At 46.9% G+C, this 22,721-nt stretch overlaps 1 protein-coding gene across 6 annotated transcripts; it reads left to right on the top strand.

Moving 5' to 3' along the window:
• Nucleotides 1-1,541: 1,541 nt before the first annotated feature.
• On the top strand, nt 1,542-20,591 carry FUT10 (fucosyltransferase 10). 6 transcript variants are annotated; one of them, XM_056324953.1, is made up of 7 exons: nt 1,542-2,029; nt 2,250-2,535; nt 3,780-3,983; nt 4,075-4,278; nt 6,722-7,007; nt 11,162-11,997; nt 15,155-20,591. In XM_056324953.1, exons 4-7 carry the CDS (start codon nt 4,201-4,203, stop codon nt 15,377-15,379), a joined length of 1,425 nt encoding a protein of 474 aa, XP_056180928.1. In that variant the 5' UTR covers nt 1,542-2,029; nt 2,250-2,535; nt 3,780-3,983; nt 4,075-4,200; the 3' UTR covers nt 15,380-20,591. The 6 variants fall into 6 exon arrangements, with proteins under 6 accessions (XP_056180928.1, XP_056180929.1, XP_056180932.1 ...); XM_056324954.1 differs by having other exon boundaries at nt 4,078-4,278; XM_056324957.1 differs by lacking the exon at nt 3,780-3,983 and having other exon boundaries at nt 4,078-4,278.
• Nucleotides 20,592-22,721: the final 2,130 nt, after the last annotated feature.

A 22,721-nucleotide genomic window follows, 5' to 3' on the forward strand; every position in this document is an offset into this window, starting at 1 on the left:
CTGTGTGTTGTTGGGTCTGTGGACTCCTTCTAAAGGCTTGAGGAATGGTAACTGAGAAAAAGCAAGCTATTTGAGGAAGCTGAAGCATATTCCAAACAAGTCGTGTCATTAATGAGAGCAACTTGGGAGTCTGCCAACTCGGGAAGCTTGAAACCCATGAGTGTAACTGAGTTTTAAAATGACGGACCAGACCAAAAAACCCATTTGGGATCACAGCATATCCTCCCATAAGCTGTACCAGGCTTCTGATCTGCCTCCAACCACTCCATTCAATTTACTGAACTACGCTCTCGTTGTGGCATGCCAGCGTCAGTCCTCTCAGCCTCAAGGCACACTGAAAGCCTTAGTCAGGCCTGCAAAGGCAGGATTCTTGCCTTAGCCCGGATCTGCTTGACAACATACGGCTGGTTCGTAATCAGTGGAAAGTGTTCATGTTACAGGTCTAGTATCTGTGACGACACTTCACAGAGAATATTAACACCCCACACCAAGCTTCTACTTAAAACTGTCTCCAGCAGCTGGGACCTTTGAGAAGAGGCAACAAATCGGATGAGACCTGTGATGAAGCACAAAGAGCGGAGGATAAATAAATCCGTCATGTCCCAGCACTGCAGTGTCAGTTACTAGTTTGTGCCTTGGGAGGAGCCTGGTAGCTCAGGGAGAAATCGGAGCTCTGTGGTGCAGTATGTGCAGCAATAGGTGGGCACTGCTCCAAATGGGCTGCAGGCAAGCGTAGCTATGGAGGAAAGGGCACAGAGCCAGCATGGCAGGGGTCACTTAAACTGCCGCAGAGGACTGGATTCAGGCTGTCTAGTGGGTACCCTGCTGAGCCTCTCAGGAAGGCTGCAGGCATGACCTGCTGTAGAGTAAGGAGATGAGTTGTGTGCACAACGTCTTCGTGATTTCTATCACTCATGCGTTTCAACTGAGGCACATCGGGTGTTCCCTCTGCCTCCTCTGGGATTCTTCCTCCCTCCGCTCCCCCGGGTGAGCACCACCTTGCACCCCCCTGCCCACCGCATCTGGGTTAGAAGCAGCAGATCTGGTGCTTTCCAGTGATTGTGTGTAAATACAAGTACATGTGAAGAACCGTGGAGGTATCAAATATCTCTGTGTTGATACAGTTGTCTCTGAATGACATACGCGCGTTATAAATACAAACCTTTGGTTCTTGCGTCTGTACTGGGTGGAAGAATATTGGCTCTGCTGTCAGCCAGCAGCACCACCCTTTCAGAGTCAGTACCCTTCACCACTGATAGCAAACGTCAAAACCTGCATAAAGAGGGCCCAACCTCTGGAAGCGCCGGGCTGGCTGACAGGACTGTTTCCTGATCGCTGCGCACTGCCCTGCGGAGATGCCTCGGCAAGGCAGGGAGCGAGGCATGGTCTCTGGTCTCGGACGGGATGCCCGCCGCAGCTCCGCGCCCGAGGGATGAAGGATGCGCTTCCTCCCGGCAGCCGGAGCCGGCTCTCCAGGCGCTAGGGGGTCTTCCTGGCTGCCATGACTCATTTCTTTTATTGACAGCCCCCTGGCTCGATGCAGTGGAAGCCCTTGTCAGGGTAGCACCAGCTAAGATAACGGCACCGATGCGACAACCATAAAACCGCAGGAAGAACAGTTACGCTGACAGCGACAGGCCCCAGAGAATGCCGGGTTTATTTCGTGTGTGTGTGTGTGACAGAGGGGTCATGCAGCGCGAGACGCGCAGCAGGAGCAGTCGGGCGGGGTGGAGGCGATGGCGCTCCCAGGCCGATTAGCCCTCTGCGTTCCGTGTTCAGGGCCCTGAGGGCCCCCGAAAGAGCCGCTCCCCCCGCCCCCGGCTGGCAGCGCGGTGGGCGGAGGGAGCCGCAGGTCCGCGCCGCCCCGCCGCGGGGCCCCGCTTCGCGCTCGCCCAGCCCCCGCCCCGCCGCCCGCCCCGCACCGGGTGGGTGCACCAACCGAAAGTAAAAAAACAAGCCAAGAACTACCCCAAAGCCCCTCAAACCCAGCCGGGGCGGGACGGCGGCGAGGCGGGAGGAGTTCGGCGGGGTGAGTACAGCGGGGTGCCCGGCCGGGGCCGGCGGGGCGGGAGGGGCGGCGTGGGGGGCAGGCGCAGCCCCGGCTGGGATGCTGAGCCCGCAGGGATGCAGCGAGCGGGGCTGGCAGGAGAGGCGGCGGGGAGAGCTGGTGGGAAGTTCGGCAGGACTTGAGGGGAGCTGCTGCTTCCGCAGGACAGGCGGGAGCGGTGATTTATGCTTCTTCCCTCCAGCCCACAAGGCGTCCGCTCGGCCTGGCCGAGGTGGGAGAGCGCTGTGAACTCACCTTTGCCAGCAGAGCTGGGACAGGACGGAGCCTTGTGTGGCCCATCCCAAGCACGGAGCGCATCGGCCCGCTGGTTAAAAGTACCGAGTGTTGGGCACTGCAAGTGCAAGAATGAAGCCGTGACACAGCGCAATATCCTGGGGCGGCTGGTACAGCATACCCATGGCGTGGGCAGTTCCCCTTCTGGAGGAATACCTGAAAATGGAATGATCGCTACAACTTTTTTCCACAGGGTAGGCTGTAGGGGAGCGTTCAGTGGGTCATCGGAGTCTTACTTTTTGCCGTGTGCAGGGTAGGACATGTGGTATTAGAGATACTGTTCTGCTCCAGGGTGTGCCTTGAGTAGATCTTGCCAACACAGTTGTGCACAGAATTCAGCCCCTTCCCCTCCTGGTGCCCCATTTTAGCTATAATGCAGGAGGCACAGAAGATACGAGGGGTTTATAAAAGATCCCACCTGACGTGAAAAGCGCTCAGCTGGCAGCTGCGCACTTTCATGCCCACACAAAACCTTCAAAAACTCTGTCCTGTGCAGAGCAGAACTCTCCCAGCATAGTTTTGTGTGAGGTCTTACTAAAAGGCTTTTCTGACGGTTGATGGGAAGATATGAACTCACATTGTGCTGGAGACAGAAAGAGGATCTTTTTTTTTTCCCTCTGGCTGCCAGCACCACAGAGGTAGTACCTTGGCAGGCAGTAGTTTTGGGACCTGTCCCGTTTTGTCAGGTTTTTGGAAATTTGTGAGTGGGATTAGGATGGGGGGAAAGCTGGCAGGTGCACACACATGGGGACAATACAATGATATCCAACTGATTTTCATAGAAACCCAGCCTGAACTACATGAGGCATGTCTCTGAAAGAGATGAGTTATAAAATAACAGTTTATTAAGCATTTTTGTGTGTGTCTTTCTGCTTTCTGAGCTTTCAGAATACCCACATTTTCAACCTTTACTCCTCTACATTGAGAAATAAAGTCTTATCTTTCTCCCAACTTTTTTTTTTTTTTATGACAAAGCTGGAATTTGCACCTACTCCTGTTGCCAGGAGTTAGGATTTTCACACAGCAACATCCAGCATGTAGCAAAACACCGTGAAAGCTAAAAAAAAAAACCATCAGGGATGGGGAAGTGTTATTTGAGGAGAGGCAGACCAACGCTGATACACATTACAGGGGAAGGGGAACTTGGTAGATTTAAATGTTTTAAGGTGTGGAGAGAGTTTGTGTTTGTGCTGTGTTTTTGTGCTATATTATGTTACTTTCTCTATGCATTGGGCTAGATACACTGGTGAACAGAAGTCCCAGAAGACTGCAATATATTAAGTCCCAAGAGCAGATAGTTGTGTGCCTCCCCCATGAGCATTTTCAGGGCTGCCCAGAGAAGGACAGTCCTTTACTGGTCACCTATTTGTAAGTCTGCTGAAAAGCAGCACAGTTTTCCATTTGAAACTCAGGAAAACATCTTCCCCTTCCCACACAGGACGGAGCCAGGCCAATCAGCGTCTCTCTATGCTGACTACAAGGATGAGAGGATGTGTGACCCTGCTTAGAGAGGATGCCCAAGCCCAGGATGACCAGAAAGAGAGTAGATGCCTGGGGCTGTGCATGAGCCTGCTGTTCTGTGCAGGCTGCTCTCTGGATACCTGGCTCAAAATGTGGCTCTGGCACCTACAGAAAGCTACAGGTAGACATCAAACTAAATACAGAGCCTAAATAACACAGAGCTTGAGTAAATACAGAGGAGTGTTCTGTATTGATGCTGTGCCCTTTTTCAGCAGCAGTCACCATGAAGAGGAGTAAGAATAGAGTGGGGAAGTCCTGCAGCAAAGGCTGAAGACTTTAGCCAAGCTGGCCTTCCTGATGCCTAGAGCTGACCGCTCTGGCAGGCCTAGCAGTGCAGCATGATTAAGATGAAGAAGAAACTGTGGGCGTCTTGCTTCTGCTTTGCAGCTGCCTTTTTCCTTATGGTGACACTCCAGGTACAGGGGCAAGGGTGTGGGGTATGCATGAGATCACTTTCAAAGAATGATGTAATTCTGGCAGGTGAGAGAGAGCATTGGAGGCAACAGACATTTTCTGTAGAAGTAAGTGCTGTAAGAGGAGTTAAAGAAACTCTATCAGCAGCATTGGCCTGGTGGTAATAGCTGTCTCCTGAAGCGACATTATACAGTGAACACCTTTCTTGCGTGGCTCCTCAGCTCCTGGAGTTGTTTCTCAGGAGTAGTGTATAATACCATGTCATGTTGTGTTGCCTCCATCCAGCATTGCCTCCTCTGTTCATGTGTTTGAATTCATCAGGCAGGGAGGCAAGGTTGGACCCATTTCGTTCTAAAGTGGCAGATGGACCAGGGAAATCTGAACACATCAGCAGCTGTGATGGAAATCTGTCCATCAGTGCTGGCTCAAAGGCTATTCTTAGGAAATCCGGTAACTGGTCATTAAAAAAATGCATGAGAGAAAAATCAATGTGGAGGCATATTAATTTGTGGCTGATTACCCTAGATTTTTGTTAGAACAACTTTTAGACAAATCAAATCAGCCTTGGTTGGCAGTCATGAGCCTTTAGGAGACTTCAGCTGTGAGAGGGCCAGGATCTGCCCTAGAGTTGTCTTTCTTCTTGGCCTGTGCTCTGAACTGAGGCTCTGGTTCAGACTGGTACCTCAGATCACTACCATGGAGCCAGCAGGAGGAGGAGACCCTGTGAAGCTCTCCCATGCAAGCTTCCTGCTCCAAATTGGTGTGGTTTCTTGGGGGCGGTCACTGACACTGGATGGTCACTTTCAGTTCTGTTCCCCCGAACAAGGCAAACAAAGGTGATATGGCTGCCCTTGCACAGGAGCATTGCTAGCAAGTCTTTTAGGACCTTTATTGGGAGAGTTCGTGAGTTTGCTGCACCTCCACAGCTTAGCAGGTTTGGAGTTGATTAGAGGTTCCCTGTGCCTAGCTGGGGTTCTTATCTCGGAGTATTCACTGAATAGTGACACTTAATGGTGCTGGGACTGCTTTAGCACATGAGCTGTCAGTATAGTTGGGGTGTACCAACCCCCAGGAATTCAACAAGAGCTACTAGAAATTCTGTGCAAATATAGAGGCTCCTTAAATTCTGCCAGGGTAAGAAAGAACATGTTCCTGGAGAAACCTGACTATGAGGTAGTTGTAGACTTATTTCAGTTACATTGCTGCAGTTATATAGTATTAGACATATGCATCTTTTCCCCAGCTAGTATCTTATCCACTTGCCAACACAGGAGTGTTTTCTGCACTTTTCTGTACAGCTGCACTTTGCACAGCCTCCTGTGTGTGCTGTCCCAGTGTCCCATGCTGCACACAGCCTATTTAGTCCAGCTACAATCAATGTATTTTGCTACACAGTGAGAGGGAATGACACAGAAATCAGCAAAATGGATGCGTACACTAAAGTTATCGGGAAAGATAAATATTTTCAAACAACTTGATATAAACAATGCTTTCCCACTTTCCAACATCCTCCTTCAGAGCCACCTGACAAGGGGAAGTGCTATGGTCAAAGCTGTCTGGTGAGTTTGAGTTCCCCTGTCATTCTTGCAGCTGTTCCTGGCATTATACACTGCCTGTGAAGATGCACACAAAACCCCCATGTGCATTGTAGCAGAAAGGTCTTTGCTCCACTAAAGCGAAGAGCAGGATCTATGTATCCTGTGGCAGTACCTGCTGGCACCATCTCTTGTCACTTCACTCAACAGACTGCTCTGTCCCAGGACACTTATGGCAGGTACTAGCTGTAGATGAGTGGTGGCTTCACGGGCACCAGAAATACCCTAGGTTTTCTGGGAACTTCTGTCTCATGGCAGATGGAGAGCAGTGTTAGGGGCGAGTTTTTAAGGTTCCTCATAGAGTTTCAGATCTGTAAATGATGGTTCATACTGGTAGGTCTTTTACTTCTCTGCATACAGATGGGATTTTTTTCCTCTAGCTAGCCATGAAGTTGTAGTTACATTGTCTGTAAGACCTGTCTGCACCTAATTTATTTGGTCAGTGGTTTAAAAATTAGTAGGAGTGAGGACAGATGGCCACACTGAAAACTTTGTGGCGTTTTTTTTACAGCTGATTTCTAGAAGAAACCTGGCTACAGACAGGCTATCCTCAGTTTTGTGCTTTTTCCAGGAAGAAAGCAGAAGTTGTGTTGTTAATCATATGTGATGTGGCCATATCTCAGTATAGAAATGTGTTTCTCACCATGTCCTTACAAATTCACATTAAAATTTTTGCTGTTCTGACATAAGATCACCCGGATGTGGCTGCAGTCAGTGAAATGCATCCACTTTGATTGACAGAAACTTCATATGCAGACTTAGTGCTTGATGCTTAAACTCTGATTTGTCAAGCAGATGTCCCGGCTAATGACAGTGATGCACTGTGATATGTATGTTTATTTCCCTGAAGGTTATCACTGAACTGGGCAGTTCAGAGAATAAGGTGGCAGTAATCTCCAGTTTACGCAGTGGCCCATTAAAACCTGTGGAGAGACACAGTTTTCAGTTTAAGAAGCAGGAACTTCACAGCAGCTTCAAGACACAGTCTGATGTAAATCACTATCCTGTCCTGCTCTGGTGGTCTCCCCTGACTGGTGAGACAGGGAGATTGGGTCAGTGCGGAGAGGATGTTTGCTTCTTTACCATCAACAAGACCTACCAGCACAATCAGATGACAAGAGCATTTCTGTTCTATGGTAAGAATCTGTTTCTTTTTAAAGGAGTAACTTTCTCTCCTGCCCAGTTACTTTCCTTTAGAAGTTAAGTATTCTAGGTGGCAATCACTGAGAGCAGGAAACTTGTGCAAAAAATTGTGCTAAACTTAACCTGGTGCTGAATACAATCAGTAGAGATCCAGAGATGCACACTCTGTACAAGTACTCTGAAAAGTGACTGTTCACATCTGTGGTATGACTGTTGCCTTGTCTCATGCTGCTTTCCAATCACAAGTGCTCCCAGTTTATGGGAAAAAAAGATAATTTCCCACAGTTGCCAAGTTATGAAAAGACAGCCTGAGATCAAGCCAGCTTTTTACAGTCTTCTGGCTTGTCACCCGTAGCAGAGGTTCTGCAAGGCCTTTGTTGCACTGTGCAAGTCTTTTGTCTTAAAATAATGCCCTCACTGGTAACTGTGCAGCTCCCTTTCCTCATGCGCTGAGAGATTGCTAGCAGACTGTAAATGGAAAGTGGTGAAAGAAACCTATTGATTCTGCACAGAGAGCAGCAGCTAGTGCAACCTTTTGAGCTGCTCTGGCTTTGCCGCCTCAGAAACTTCCCGCTACATGTACTGTAAAGTGAGTCTACAAAACAAAAGATGCATCTTTTAAAAGTAGGCCTTATTTTGTTAATTTTATTCTTTTCCCCCACATGGTTGCTTTTCAGAGAAAAAAATGTGTGGAATATTAGGTGGAAAAATAAAGCCAAATGCTTTTCTGTGACTGGTGGGTTCAGCTGCTTTGTCTGAAAACAAAGTAAAAGAATCCTGAATCTCATTCACTCAGTCCGGATACATGTGAACTGGAAATATAGGAAAGAAGGGCCTTTAGCTTGGTTGTTAACAGTGAACCAAAAACTTGTAGCGGCTAATCTTTTCAGAGCTCCAAGTAGGTCAGCTTTCTCAGTTGATAATATAGTGGTCAAGCATGAAAGAGAAGGAATAACAGCAAATGAATGAGAAGCTGACCCAATTAAAGACAAGGAAAGCTGGGTTTGCATCACATGAAAGCTGTAAAGTGTGGTGGTTTTGGTCTCTGATAGTAATTGTATTTGTTTCAGGATTAGAAGGACTATTATTGATCTTTTTTAGCAGGTTTGTGGACGTGGTATACTTACTTGTTTTTAAAGCAATATTTATATTAGGCAAAAGACTCTTCCTGTAGTTTTTTTTTCTTTTTCTGGTGATGCTGGCTATGAACTGTGTAAAGACAAGTGTCAAAATATGCAAAAATGTTACTTATTTTTAAACCACAATAAGTGATCCCACAATGCTAAAACCTGCAAAGACAAAGGTGGTAGATGATGTGGAAGGTGAGGAAAAATGCTGCATCAGCACAGAAAAAGCTTCATACAGACATGCACTGGCCTTGATGAACTGAGTTGCGGGCCTGTAAAAAGGCAGATTTTGGTGTTCCAGTATTTCCCCTAAACAGTGCTGAGTGAAAATTTGAACATCTGCATTTCCTTGCTAAGGTTGGATCAGGGCACAGTTTTACCTTCCAGAGAAACTGCATTAATTTTCCCTGAAACTTTGGTCAGTGAGCTAGTCAAGAGAAGAACGATCCAAAGCTTAGGAAAGATATTATGCAAAAATATGGGATACAGATGGTTTCTAGCAGAACTGCTTTGCTAGGAACGTATTCTTTTCTGTGGCTTGTCCTGACTTACTGTCCTGGCTGGCCTGGGAAGCCCTTAGCTGTAGGTGATTACTTTGTCAAGTGCCACCATCTCCTGTCTGGAAGTGAGATGTGGCATCCACTTTGCTAGATTTTGTCTCTGCTTTTGGGAGGGGTTCTCAGCTCCACCTTTCCAGTGTCACATACTTCACAGAGTTTTGTGTGTAGCCTGAGCTATCAATGCAACTGAGTCAGCATGAGTTGGATCTGATGCTATGTTGTCAGAGCCTCAGGGATGTTGTTCCTAAGGGAGGAGGATGTCCAACTTTTCTGTGCTGGAGTGTTGAGTCCTTGGAGTATGAATCCTGAATGAAAGATGTCTCCTAAGCTGCAGAACTTCTCCTGACAGCATCTGTCTTTCCCTTCTGCACTTTGCCACATATCTAAGATTTCCTAATTAATAGTTTGGAAGTTGAAATTGCTCATAATTTTAGTCATGTTGTGCTTTATCCCCTCATAAACCTCTTTTGTTTCCTTCATCTTATGGTGTGGGGAACATGCTGATGTTACCTCCCCTTTATTCCTTAAAAGCTTTTTGTCTTCTTGCTGGACTGAGATTGATTAAGTGCGATATTAGAATCAGTCATTCTGATGTGCTGTGATCTATAGTACATTTTTCTTTGTTTCTGTTTGCCTAATTCTGTCCTTGTTTAGTAAGTTTTACAGGTTAGATTTTTGTCTCTCTCTTATCCCTTTCCTTGTCTCATTCTTTCCTGCACTGTCCTTCCCTCTTCCCTGCAATACTACTTTGAAGAGAGAGCACCCTTGTGAGTGGCAGAGCTATGCTATGGTTTCAATTAAAAGTGTTTCATTATTGTCTGTACGCACTGCTGCTTCTCTTCTGGGCATCACTTAGAACAAAGTGTTTTCAAAACCAGATGGACCTTATAAGCTTCCCTGTGAGAATTTGATTGACTTTCAGTTTTCCTCACCTTCTTGTATCCCTATAACAAACACATCAAAAACAGAGGCAGCAAATAGCATTTTTCAGTGGGTGGCACAGCCCTTCATCCTTTTAGTGTTGAGGGCTTGGGACCACCCTTCAGTGGAAAATGGAAGGTCACATACCTAGCAGCCTTTAAAAAACCCACCTGGTACTCTTGAAGGGTCTTGCTCTATAGGAGGTTTTTATGTTACTGAGAGCTAACACCTGTATTCACTGCAGCAGTTATAAGGTCACCCTTGGAGTCACCTTGGCAAGCTTGCGCAGCCACAAAGACTGGACATTTTTCCCCCCTTTCTTTATATATTAGTTTTATATCAAAATTCTGTGTTAGACTTCTGCTAGCGCCTCTTTTTTCCTGTCAGTAGTTTGAGGTCAGGGGTAGAGCAGAAAGTGAAAACTTATGAGTGTGACTGGGACGGTAGAATATGTTGTCCAAAATGAAGGGATCTGTGATGTTTTCTAAACCAGCTGATCACTGTTTCAGTTTATGAACCTCCCTTGCTTGACAATACCAGTTAAAAGTTTTGTATATTCAGTGCTTGTACTTAAGTAAAAACCAGATACAATTATAAGACAGTGAGGAAGCATCTTGACAGAGATTCACCAGCGTTTCGTTTAATCTGCAATAAGGCTAGTCTTGTGAGCGTAGCTCAGCAGTAATAAAAGGTGAGCAAGGGTCAGGTTCATGAGCTCATATTTTGAATTCAGTTTTGCACAGACCAGCCTTTGAGAAAAGGCTTCTAGATTTGTACTAAAGCTTCCACCACAGCTTTCCTAAGTGGTTCTGGAGGCTCCCTTTCCTTGCAGGGAGGTGCAAGCAGCTGTAGTGGTCTGTTTTTAGAGTTCAGACATGATCATTTTTCTACTATTGGCATTCGTTCTTCTGACAGAAGCTACTTCTTTCTGTATCTGGTAGGCAGCTGTGATACTTTACCTCTTAATTCTCTCTTTGATAAACTAAATAGATGGCCTTCCAAAGTCTCTATAGTCTGATGTCTTCCCAAGACTTGAAGTCATTCTTGTAATTTTTCTCCTTAACCCTATCCAATATTTTAGCATCCTTTTTGTTGTTTTGCTGCTAGAGTGAAATTGAACCCTGCAGTAGCCATTTCCCTCACATCACAGATAGAGACAATACCATCTGTTCCCCTATTTACAGAACCAGGGGATTATTAAGCATCTTATTAGTCTCATTGCAGTACATTAAAATTTAGAATTCCTGGTGAGCCTTTGGAATGAGAGGCCTTTAAACTGATGCAACCTGAAAGTAAACCATTTCTCATATTAACTCCTGATCCCCATTCTCTAGATTCTTGTGCTGCCAAAATTCAGTTTTATCTGTTGTAACACTCCTCTGTCTTTGCATGAATTGCTCTCTTTGCAATAATGCCTTATAATGTCATAAATGCAATGGTTGTAGGGTTGGTACTAAATTAAAACTAGACTTCTGTGTTATTGTAGTTAGTGTTGCATGATAGATAGGCGTAGGCTAAACACAATCTGCTTTTGTCTAGGTACTGACTTGAGTATAGACAGTCTACCCCTCCCTCGTAAAGACTATCATGATTGGGCCCTTTTCCATGAAGAGTCACCAAAAAACAACTACAAACTCTTCCATGAACCGACCATCACCTTGTTCAACCACACTGCAACCTTTAGCCGCCATTCCCACCTACCGCTGACCACTCAGTACCTTGAGGGTGTAGAGGTTCTGAAGTCATTGAGGTACATGATCCCAGTGCAGATGAAGAACAGCCTGAGGAAGAGGCTTGCACCACTTGTATATGTGCAGTCTGACTGCAACCCTCCTTCTGATCGGGACAGCTATGTGCGTGAGCTAATGTGCCACATTGAAGTAGACTCTTACGGGGAATGTCTGCATAACAGAGACCTTCCCCAGCATCTCAGAAGTCCAACTGCCATGGATGATGGGAATTTCTCTAAAATACTGGCACAGTACAAGTTCATTCTTGCTTTTGAAAATGCTATCTGTGAAGATTACATCACTGAAAAACTCTGGCGGCCGCTGAAGTTGGGAGTGGTACCAGTATACTTTGGGTCTCCCAGCATTGTAGACTGGCTTCCTAGTAACAGGAGCGCAATCCTGGTATCCAGTTTTTCACACCCTCGGGATCTGGCCCACTATATCAAAACACTGGATACAAACGATCAAGAATATGAGTCCTACCTACAATGGAAGCTGAAAGGGGACATTTCCAACCCAAGACTGCTTACAGCAATGAAGGAACGCAAGTGGGGAGTGCAAGATGTCACCCAGGACAATTACATAGATGCCTTTGAGTGCATGGTGTGTAACAGAGTGTGGGAAAATATCAGAAGGGAAGAAAAGGTACGTGTGTCTTTGTCCTTGTGTCTCAGAGAGGCTTTAAAATGGCACTAGGCTCAGATTTGTCCCAGGAGGTTTGGTTACCAGATTTCTGGGCAGCCTACAACCACTGGTATTGGTGCCACTGGGTTGTGCATTCCCTGTCAAAAGGTGTTGGCAGAAGATACAGCTGCTCAGCCAGAGCATGTTCCTCATGCTGCTGCAGTGCTTGAGCTCATACACATTGACTGTTGAGCTGGTAGTCATTTCAGCAGAACGCTTGATTTATTCAGGGAGAAGGTTTTTATCAGGCTACAGAAAGTAGCCTAACTTGCTGACATGCTTTAGATGACCTGGAACAGTTGGCAACAGGTTGCCCAGAGGGGTTGTGGGATCTCTGTCCTTGGAGATGTCTTAAGACTCAACTCAGTGCTGCCCTAGGCAATTAGATATGATTAGACCTGTTTGGAAGAGGCAACTCGACTAGATGATCCCTGGAGGTCCCTCCTGACTTAAATACTCTATGACTGTCTGGGTCTACATATGTGTTTGGGTACATTCAAACCTGTAGTGACAACATGCCAGTGCCTGTGGCCACACTTGGTGACTAAACATTGAAACATTGATGTTTGCACCTTTTTTGCACAACATTGAGGTTGTGCATTTGTGAGCAGAACTGGACCTGTTCCTCCCAGTCTAATTCTCTTGAAATTATGCTGATAGAGACTAGCTAGAAATGGCTGTCTTACCAGGAAGCCCAGCACTGAGATCCCAGCAGTCTTGCAAGGGTGCCAGACATGACACCAGAATCCATTTCAAAGGCACCATGAGCTGTTCAGTTTCCTGAGGCTACTAACTGTGGAGGAAAGCTGATGTCACTCCAGGCTTCAAAAAGGGCAAGAAGGAGGACCCAGGAAACTACAGGGCAGTCAGCCTCACCTCCACCTGTCGAAAGGTGACGGAACAGCTCATCCTGGATGTCATCTCTAAGCATGTAAAGGAAAAGAAGGTTATCAGTAGTCAACATGGATTCACTAAGGGGAAATCATGCCTGACCAGCCTTCTGTGGTGGAATGACCAGCTGGGTAGATGAGAGGAATGCAGTGAATGTTGTCTACCTTGACCTCAGCAAGGCTTTTGACACTGTCTCCCACAACATCCTCATAGGTGAGCTCAGGCAGTGTGGGTTGGGTGGTGGACAGTGAGGTGGATTGAGAACTGGCTGAATGGCAGAGCTCAGAGGGTTGGGATCCGTGGTGCAGAGTCCAGCTGGAGCCTCGTAGCTTGCAGTGTTCCCCAGGGGTCAGTGCTGGGTCCGGTTTGGCTCACCTGACTCATCAGTGACCTGGATGAAGGGACCGAGTGTACCCTCAGCAAGTTTGCTGGTGACACAAACTGGGAGCAGTGGCTGACACACCAGAAAGCTGCGCTGCCATTCAGCGAGACCTGGACAGGCCAGAGAGCTGGGTGGAGAGGGACCTCATGAAGTCCAGCAAAGGCAAGTGTAAGGCCCTGCACCTGGGGAGGGACAGCCCCAGGCACCAGCACAGGCTGGGGGTGACCTGCTGGAAGGCAGCTCTGCGGGGAAGGACCTGGGAGTGCTGGTGGACAGCAAGTTGTCCAAGAGCCAGCGGTGTGCCCTGGTGGCCAAGGCCCATGGGACCCTAGGGTACATTAGGAAGAGTGTAGCCGGCAGGTACAGGGAGGTGATCCTCCCCCTCTGCTCTGCCCTGGTGAGGTCACATCGGGAGTGCTGTGTCCAGTGCTGGGCTCCCCAGTTCGAGAGAGACAGGGAAGTGCTGGAGAGGGTCCAGCAGAGGGCTGTGAAGATGATGAGGGGACTGGAGCATCTCCCTTGTGAGGAAAGGCTGAGAGAGCTGGGCCTGTTTAGCCTGGAGAAGGGAAGACTGAGGGGGGATCTTATCAATGTCTACAGATATCTTAAGGGTGAATGTCAAGAGGACAGGGCCAGGCTCTTTTCAGTGGTGACCAGTGACAGGACAAGGGGCAGCAGGGACAAACTGAAACACAAGAAGTTCCTTCTGAATATGAGGAAAAAATTCAGTACTTTGAGTGTGACAGGGCACTGGAACAGGCTGCCCAGAGAGGTTGTGGAGCCTGCTTGTTGTGGAGATACTAAAAAACAACCTGGACACAGTTCTGTGCAACCTGCCCTAGGTGAACCTGCTTTAGCAGGGGTTTGGACTAGATGGTCTCCAGAGGTCCCTTCCAACCCTGACCATTCTGTGATTCTGTGATTTGGCTGGTATAAACAGAGCATTACTTGGAATTAAACTGAAGCTAAAAGCTCTCACCACATACATTTCTGAACTGGTGGATACTCATTTTAATTGCTACGTTCCTATAAGGTTTCCAGGTTTACATACCAAGAGTCAGTAGCCATTTTTTAAACTCTCCATGAGCTCAGTTATCAGCATGAATAAAAAAAACACCTTTCCAGTAATGAAACTGGTCAGTGGCTCTAGTATCCTACAGCTGTCCTATATCCATTAGGCCATCTTTCAGCTGGTCAGAGTCTGAGCAATACACCATATGGTCAGCCAGTAGCAGGGAGATGAAGAAAGCATTTGAAGTTGCTAAGGTGAGCTGAAGTGCTGGGGAAAGCAAACTGCTAAGTGTTACATTTAACTAGGCTTTTCTGTTTGAGTCTGGTGCAAATCTGGACAGATGTCCTCTCTTTGAGTTAGGAATACAACCATGGAAAGGTGTAGAGTAGGTTAGATACAGATACCCCTTCCACATGCTTTTGTGGCTCTCTAGTCAAGAAGATTATGAAGACGAGTTTGGTCTCCTGGTCTATGCATCCCTTGTTTTTTCTCCTAAAAAAATTATCTCATTAAGTGTGTGCGTATTTAAGATGAAAACAGAATAATATGATGGAAATAGAACTCCTTGCATTAGCATTTCATTTTGGGTGGGCTGGTGCTGCTCATTCGCAGCCAAACCTGATCTGAGATTCAGGCTTTTGTCAGCGTAACTGGCCTCATCCCAGACACTGGAGGGAGCTTCCCTTCTGACACCCACAGGGACATGGCTAGAGCCTGTAGCGGGAAGGAAAATGCCATTGACATGCTTTGATAGTTTACTAATGGCATAGCAGCTTTCTTCTCTGTCTGCCAGCATCCCTGAATAACCCCTTTTATTTTCTCTCCATTGCCAGGGATGGCTGCCCCAGAGATGGAATGCTCAGATTAACCATCTGAGCTGCCCCAAACCAGAGGCTTTCAGGTTCTCATCTTCAGACCCTGGTTGGACTTCTCTCCAAGAGATGTGGATACCAAGCTTTGAGCAATCTAAGAAAGAAGCCTGGGCGCTGAGGCATCTGGTGGAAAGGAACAGGAATTTTACAGCTCAAGAATTTTGGATGCTTGTATTCAAAGAATGAACACAATCACCTGCACAACAGTGTGAGCTCCTCAGAGGAGTCTGTAGAATTTTCTTTTGTAGGTCACCTTATCATATGTGGGATTGGTAGCCACAGGAAGTAGACCTGTAAGACTGAACGTAGTCTGTTCAGTACTCAAGGGGTACTAAGGAAGGCTAAACAATAGAATCACCCTATCAGGTGATATGTGTGTATATATATGTGTGAGTGTGTGTATATATATATATGTTCAGTAATATGTACATTTATATTAATTGTCATTAGCTCAGATGTTTGAGCATTAACGCACAAGTCAAGGTTCTCAAAGCCCTGTTTTAAGCGCACAGCTAATTCCCATGAAACAGATGGATCTCCCTCCATCTTTAAGTATGCAGCTATGTCGATAGCCTCAGGACCCTTTTTTCCCCAGTGCTCGACGACCCTCCTTTGCTGCATTGATAGTCATGAGCTGGAGAGCAGCTGACACCATTGCACTGGTACAGCTTCTGTACTGCTTTGGAGGTAGTGGAAAACCTTGGGACTGTGTCCCTGGCTAGCTGTTTATTATCAATTTTCCTGGCATCAGCAGATTTAGCAGGGACTTGGCAGGCTTTGTGTCCTGACACGAGTGCCAATGTAAAGTGCATTAGTGCTTGGCACAAGAAAGCACCATCTGTTAGTGTCCAGGGACAGATTGAATGAAAAACGTGCTGGCTCAGACTTACCCACCATCTTTTGCTAAAAATAAGCATAGCACATGAATATCTCCACTCCCCAGAAGTGGGACTGGCCTTAATCTGATTTACCTTCTTGCCTTTCTGATGGTGGACTAGTGTTATGGATGGACCATGTGTGAACAGGGAATTACATGCTTGAAAGGGCAGGGATAAAATGGAGGGTCCACTGATGCTGAAGAGTCTTCAATAGGCACAAGGAGCGGTAGGCAAGCACCCTTCCTATTTCAACACAGAAAACCCTAATTTACTTTGACTGACAAAGAAAAAACTTGGTGATCCTGGTCATCACTTGCCAAAGGGCACAACCTTTGCCTGGCTTGCAGATTGTTGCAGTTCTCATCCCAAAATCTTGCATCCTCAGTCTATGGAGGAGTCAACTTCCACAGGGTCCACCAAATGGCATTATTTGGGTGGAACTATTAGGACGAGAGACTGTCATTCATACACATGCCCATGTATGTGCAGATACACAGGCAGTTATAACTACCAATATGGAGTTCTTCACATGGCTGGAAAGGCAGATTTTCACCTGTCTGATAATTTCCATGCAATTGTTCCTTGTAGTAGGCTATTTTAAGACTGCTGTCAACCATCTGGCTGTTTTATGAATTAGTAGCCATGGGGAAGGATGTGAATAGCATTTACACGACGAAATTCAGCTGCAAAATTTACTTACCTTGGAAAAGTTTTCTCACCAGTAATTTTCTCACCAAATAGATGGTGAATTTTTTTATTACTTTTAAGTTTAGCAAGAGAAAGAGCAGTTTTGTGGCCATAAACCACGTAGTATTGGTCATTGCCTCTATGAGCACATACTTAGTTTTGATTAAGCAAAACAGTCCCACTGAAATATCTCACCACTAGTGTTTCGCCAGTGTGGCACACAGCATCTCTTGGACATGTCTTAAGCTATTTCCCCAGTGGTCTACAGTGCAAATGATAACTAAGCTCCACAAATGAAACCCTTCCAGAAAGTGGCATTAACACTAGACTTACAGGCTTTACCAAAACGGAATTGAGAGCTGGACATAAACCCAACATTTGCAAAGGGAACTGCTGAATCCCCACCTGTTGCCCCAGGATGGCACTTAATAACTGCAGCATGGAAGACTGCCTCTTTTTCTTGGTGATATTCTGCTGCCTCCTTTGGCAAAAATCTCAAGCCGTGTTGTTTGAAGACCTCAGGAGCTGCACAACTGAAGATTTTTTTTTTATTTTGATTCCAGGGTGGAATCTGTCAGATCCTGAGCTTCCTGAGCAATCTGGTAGAGTGATATCCAAAGGGATGAGGCATATTTATCTCAGTTTATGGCATGTTATTATCCTTCATTTTACTTTGGTGGAGCAGGAGGGAAAGGAAGATTGAAGTAACTGGTTTACAACCCACATTCTGAAATTTCAAGTGGTCAGCAGCAGGCGTTTCAGAAGTAACATCTTCATCCACTGCTATACACAGTAGAAAGATGAGTCCCCAAAGCAGCTGGCTGAAGTGCTCTAGTTGTCACTCAGCCTTACAAGATCTTCTCACAATGCATCCTTTCTAGAACATTAAGCTCCTGGCTCCCACAGGCTAGAGTCCAGAGCAACCTAAATTTGGCCTCTTGGTATTTAATCACCCTCTAGAGCCTTTTCTCCTGTTTTGGGTGGAGGAAGTCTTAGTGAACAATACTCTGGGAGACTTATGGCAAGATTTTGTGCAGTCTAATAAAGTGTAAGAAAGACTGACCGTCGTGAACTTTTAAGTTGATCTCTCTTCTCCCCCTACTGCTCCGGAAAGGAATAAGCAGAAGCAGTTGACGAGCCTCTCTTGTTGTTGTTGTTAGTTGATGTACTAGCCTTCCTGCCGTGTACAGGTTTGTAATTCTAGCCAAGAGAGGAATCCAGTTTGTTTGGCAGGCTTATGTATATCCTGGATGGCACAGCCCTTTCTTTTTTGTTTTCTTTTTGCCTTAGAAAGACAATAGCAAAACAGTTGAGAAAATTTCTGTATTTCCAGCAACAAGAGCTGATTCTGGATGAGTAAATGCATGCTTCCTAACCTCTTGCATAGTGGTAACAAGCTGTTCTGATTTCCTCTGTTGTGGGTTATAACGTAGACAGCTCATACAGGGCTTGCATTTATTCCTCTGAACCCATATCTATCAGCTCTGCTGGAATTCATACGTATTAGTGGCCTCTGAGCCTGCAATGGCATTTGCATCTGAAATACAAAACCTTAGGATCAGTCTGCCCCTTCAGAAGATGCCTGTGTTCAGCTTGGAGGTGTCTCTGGGAATTTGCAGCAGTGCTGATGGGGCTGGAAGAGCCTGGGGAAATAGGCTCTGGAGGCCAGCCATGGACATAGTCCTCCTTCTTCCTCTCCCTGATTTTTCCTCGAGGAAAATCAGGACTGGGGCATGGAAAAAGGAGAACAGGAGTTGCTTTTATCCTTCTTACTACAATCCCCTGGCCTCTCTATTTTCACTACCTTCCACCAGCTCCCCCTGACATACCTGTGCCCTTGTGCCTCCCATCCTCCATGGCATCTGGTTGTGTAGGGAAACAAAACACAAGGGGGTTGTTTTTTCACTGCAAATGTCTGCTTACACTTCTCCACTTTATTTTTGCTGTGTCAGAGGCCTGATCCTCCTCCTGTCCTCCTTGGGTTCTGGCTGCCTGTCCCTGAGGCCATCTCTTAACCAGTGCAGTGATACCTGGGATCAGGCTGCAGGGAAGCCACTAAGGTGAGTGTGAGAAGGAGCTGGCAGAAGCCTCACCTGGGGCCTCCCCTGTCACACCAGGGCTACTTTTGAGGTCTTGATCCTTGTCTGTGCTGTGCTGTGCCATGTTCTGACTGGCCACGGTGCTGACTCTGACCAATGTTCTGGACTTCTGTCTCAATCCTGACCTTCTTCGTCCCTGTGAACCTGCTGGGCAATTGCTGAACTGTGGCTGGCCCTGCTGTCTGTCACCACGCCTGCCCTGCCTGCATGCCTAGCCTGTGGTGCAACATCCTCTCCACCCCTGTGGGGATGCTGCACAATTGGCTCCACTCCCAGCGGACTTTTTGTGCCAGTCAGGGGCCCTTCCAGAAGGTATTGCTGATGGGAAAAGTCCCCTGGCAATATCTGGCCCTGCCATCACGAGGCTTCCTCCAACTGTCTAAGAGTTGCTTCATCTCTTGGTGAGCTGGTCCACAGCAGATGCCCCCACCCGACCCCTGGTGTTGGCCCATTCCCTGACTGTACCCGCAAACCCTCGACAGCCACATCCCCTGTGTCATGGCAGAGTGCTGTGCAGTTGGGCTGTCCTGCACCTGCCATGCCCTGCCTCCTCCTTGCCTTCCTGCATCACTCCAGTGATGGCAGCTCTCCTGGTACATCACTTTGTTCCCCAGTGTGCACAGACTTCAGGTTCAAAATTTCATTCCTCCTCTGGCCACTTGATCCATTTATCCCAGACTGTTTCATTTTTGCATATTTGTTTGCTTCAAAACACACTTGTCTTGTTTCATTTTCTTTAGGAGGGCCTGGTGGGGTGGGGGTGTTAGCACAGGTGGAAGCAGATCATATGAGGTTGCTGTGCTCGGCATACATTAGTGTCACAATGCAGTATTTACCCCAGAAAATGAACAGCAAGCCAATGACTGGGGAAGTGGTTAAAGAAAAGAAATGTAAGGAGGACTTTGACTGTGTTCACTTCAATGCAAGACAAGCCTCGATCCTATGCTGTGGGTGCACAACTGTGCGTTGTGGGCTTCAGAGGTCAGATCCTAGGTTTCCTACCGCTTTCAGCATTTTACAGAGAAACAAAGCCAAACACTTGCTTGTGGCAGGCATTAAGGAAAGCTGAAGATCTCAACGCTGGTAACAAACATTTGCAAAGCACGTGATGTTCTGCTTTGTCAGCAGCACGGCCGTAGGCTGACATGAAATACAGTGAGGGTGGCTGTGTGCTTCTGTAGAAAAGCATGTCACTGCTGTGTATGCATGAGATGAGTGGTGGGGAGGTTTCATATGGCCAGCAGAGTAGAACCACGCACTGCACAGCTCTGTGGAGACTGCTCAGGCAGTTAAGAGAGGTTAAAGCCAGGCGCTTTTTGTGTAATTAACGGAAAAGGAAAGCTTGTCTGAATTGCTTTTCACAGGAGCACTTTCTCCAGCAGCAGCAAGGATGGAAGGCCAGGTAGTGTGGAGTGGTGTGCTGCTGTGTCTTGCTTGTCTGATATTCCCCCCTAAGTCTTTTTAAACTATTGTTACAGAACCCTCATGTGCAGACCTTGTTTTTAGTGTGTCTTTTAAATTCAGGGTTAATGAATTAATTATTAAAAACCTGCAGCCATTTGCTGATCTCTTAACTCCCTGGCTTTGGAAAAAGATAGGTCATGGAGACAGCTATTTTGCATCTAATCAATCAAATGTCTTGAAAGCATTCTTGTTTAATATATGTACATATATTCTGCAGGGAAAAAAGTCCCTGAAGATTGCTAAGGTTGCAAAATAAAGCAGAGTGCAGAACAGTTGTGTAACTGGTCTTTTTAAAAACTGGGGGTTTGTGCTGAAATATTATGGGAAGTTGGGGCACCACCAAGCCAATGAAACCAAGTCCACTTTGGATTCTCAGTCCCATCCCAAAACCACAGACACAGACACACACACACACAAATTACTTACCTTCTCCTCCTGCTTCCTTTCACTTGCTGTCCATCCTGAACCTGGAGTGAGGTGAGAACCTGGAAAAGGACCATTGAAAGAGATGTAGCCAGAAGCAGTATCCTTCTGCCCAGGCACAGGGGAAACACCTGGCATCTCTAACCTGTGGGGCATTTGACTTGCCACTCTGTGAGTCTTCTCTACGCAACCCCCCCCATTAAACAGCAGGAGGCTGTATGTTGCTTTTTGATGGCTTCAGACAGAGCAACCTTCCTGGGCTCTGAGTGCCACCTTTCTTGGGCTCTGGGTCACCTGTGTATGCAGCCCTGTGGTCCCACGCTCCCCAGGCTAGGAGGAGTAAGTGGGGCAGTAGGCTCAGAAGACTAAAACATGCTAGGTGCAGCAGGTCTGGGGAAGATTAAGCAAAGCCATTGCTGTTTGGTGGGCTTTGCTGCAGGCTTCAGGGCTGCTTGGCAGCTTTGTCAATCTCCCTTTCAGTGCTGTGTGCTGCCTGGCTCCTTCTGGCCAAACAGCAAGTGTCTTTTGGATGGGGGGGGGGTGTCTCCTTGGACCTCTGGTGGACACTGGCTGCTGCAATCCTCAGGGCAGGGCAGGGTCCCAGGAGGCAGTTAGAGGTGCAGCAGCTACAGCCTGGAGGTGGAAGTGACAGTGCATCAGCAACAATCCAGCAAGCCTTCCAGGGTCATGAGACTTGGAAGATAATTGTATTCTTTTCCCCTTTGCTGGCAATCTTTCTGAATGTTTTGGTGTGCATGTTTTGCAGTTCCAGGTGTTTCTTTAGCATGGGTAGGCCTCAAGAATACCTTTCTTCTTTATGGATGAAGAAATGCTTTTGTACTGCACTCCTGTCCCAGCTGTTGGCGTGTTGAGAAAGGCACTGTACAAACCGTCCAGCAAGACCTGTGACAAACCCAAGAGACTTTGCAGTCAAGGTATAGCTCCCCAGGAGGAATCATAGACTCACTATAGATCTGTTATCTCCAGGATCATGTGTGCCTTTTGTAACTATGCCACAAAACTCTCACTTTGCATAAATTAAACTTTCCGTGGAGTGTAAATTATTAATGCACTAAAATGTGCTGCTAACAGTTGTGTGCATTTAAAGCTATTACTCACTGTTCCTGACTGATGCATTTGGTTGTTTGCCATTTTCCCGGAGTCAGCAAAAACACATCCTTTCTCCCCCATGCTGTGTATTTTGTGGAAAGACCACAGAAACCCAAAAAGATCCATTCCAGGGATGGGAGCAGTACACACAAACTCCCCTGTAATAATGGAAGTAGATTCAAACTCTCATCAGAAAAGGCCCCTTCATTGCCTAAAAAAGCTTCATCGTAGAATTAAAGGAAACCCATTCTTCTTCTGTCTGAGAGGTCAGAATTAGGCTGTCTGACCTAATGACTAGAGTCAAAGCCCACAGCCAAAGCCTGACCAGGAATCCAGGCAGCAGGCAGCAGCCACAGGGACATCTTGACTCTCACTGCAAGTTGTGGGTCACTCAGAGGGTGGTGTGACAGAGCGACGGCACTTCTGGCTTGCTGAAAAGCCTTGCTCTGCTTCAAATGAGTGGCCCCCACAGAGAAACTGGTCCCAGACCTTTGGGCTCTCGAGGCATGGGGACAGGTGTGCAAGACAGCTTTGTGGGGATCGTTGTCACTGAGGGAGGGTCCCTCTCTGTGCTCAGTAGTGCTTCTTGCTCACTGGGCTCCACTCTTTAAAAATAGGAAGCAAAGGCTTGAAACACCACCTGTGACAGTCAGGGCAGGTCCAAAGGAAAGGGAAGTTCTGCCCCCTTTCATTGATAGACCTCCTTCCCTGCTCCTCAGACTCCTGCAGGAGGTCAGCCTGTCTGACAGGGTGCTTCTTCTGGTGGGATGAGATGGTCACTGAAGAAAGTGGGAAAGAAGATGAAGGGAGGATTGAAAGAGGTGAGGTTGGAGAGGTATAGCCTGTATGGCAGAGGAGCTAGCCCCA

Source organism: Falco biarmicus, chromosome Z (genome assembly GCF_023638135.1).
Source record: "Falco biarmicus isolate bFalBia1 chromosome Z, bFalBia1.pri, whole genome shotgun sequence".
NCBI lineage: Eukaryota > Metazoa > Chordata > Aves > Falconiformes > Falconidae > Falco > Falco biarmicus.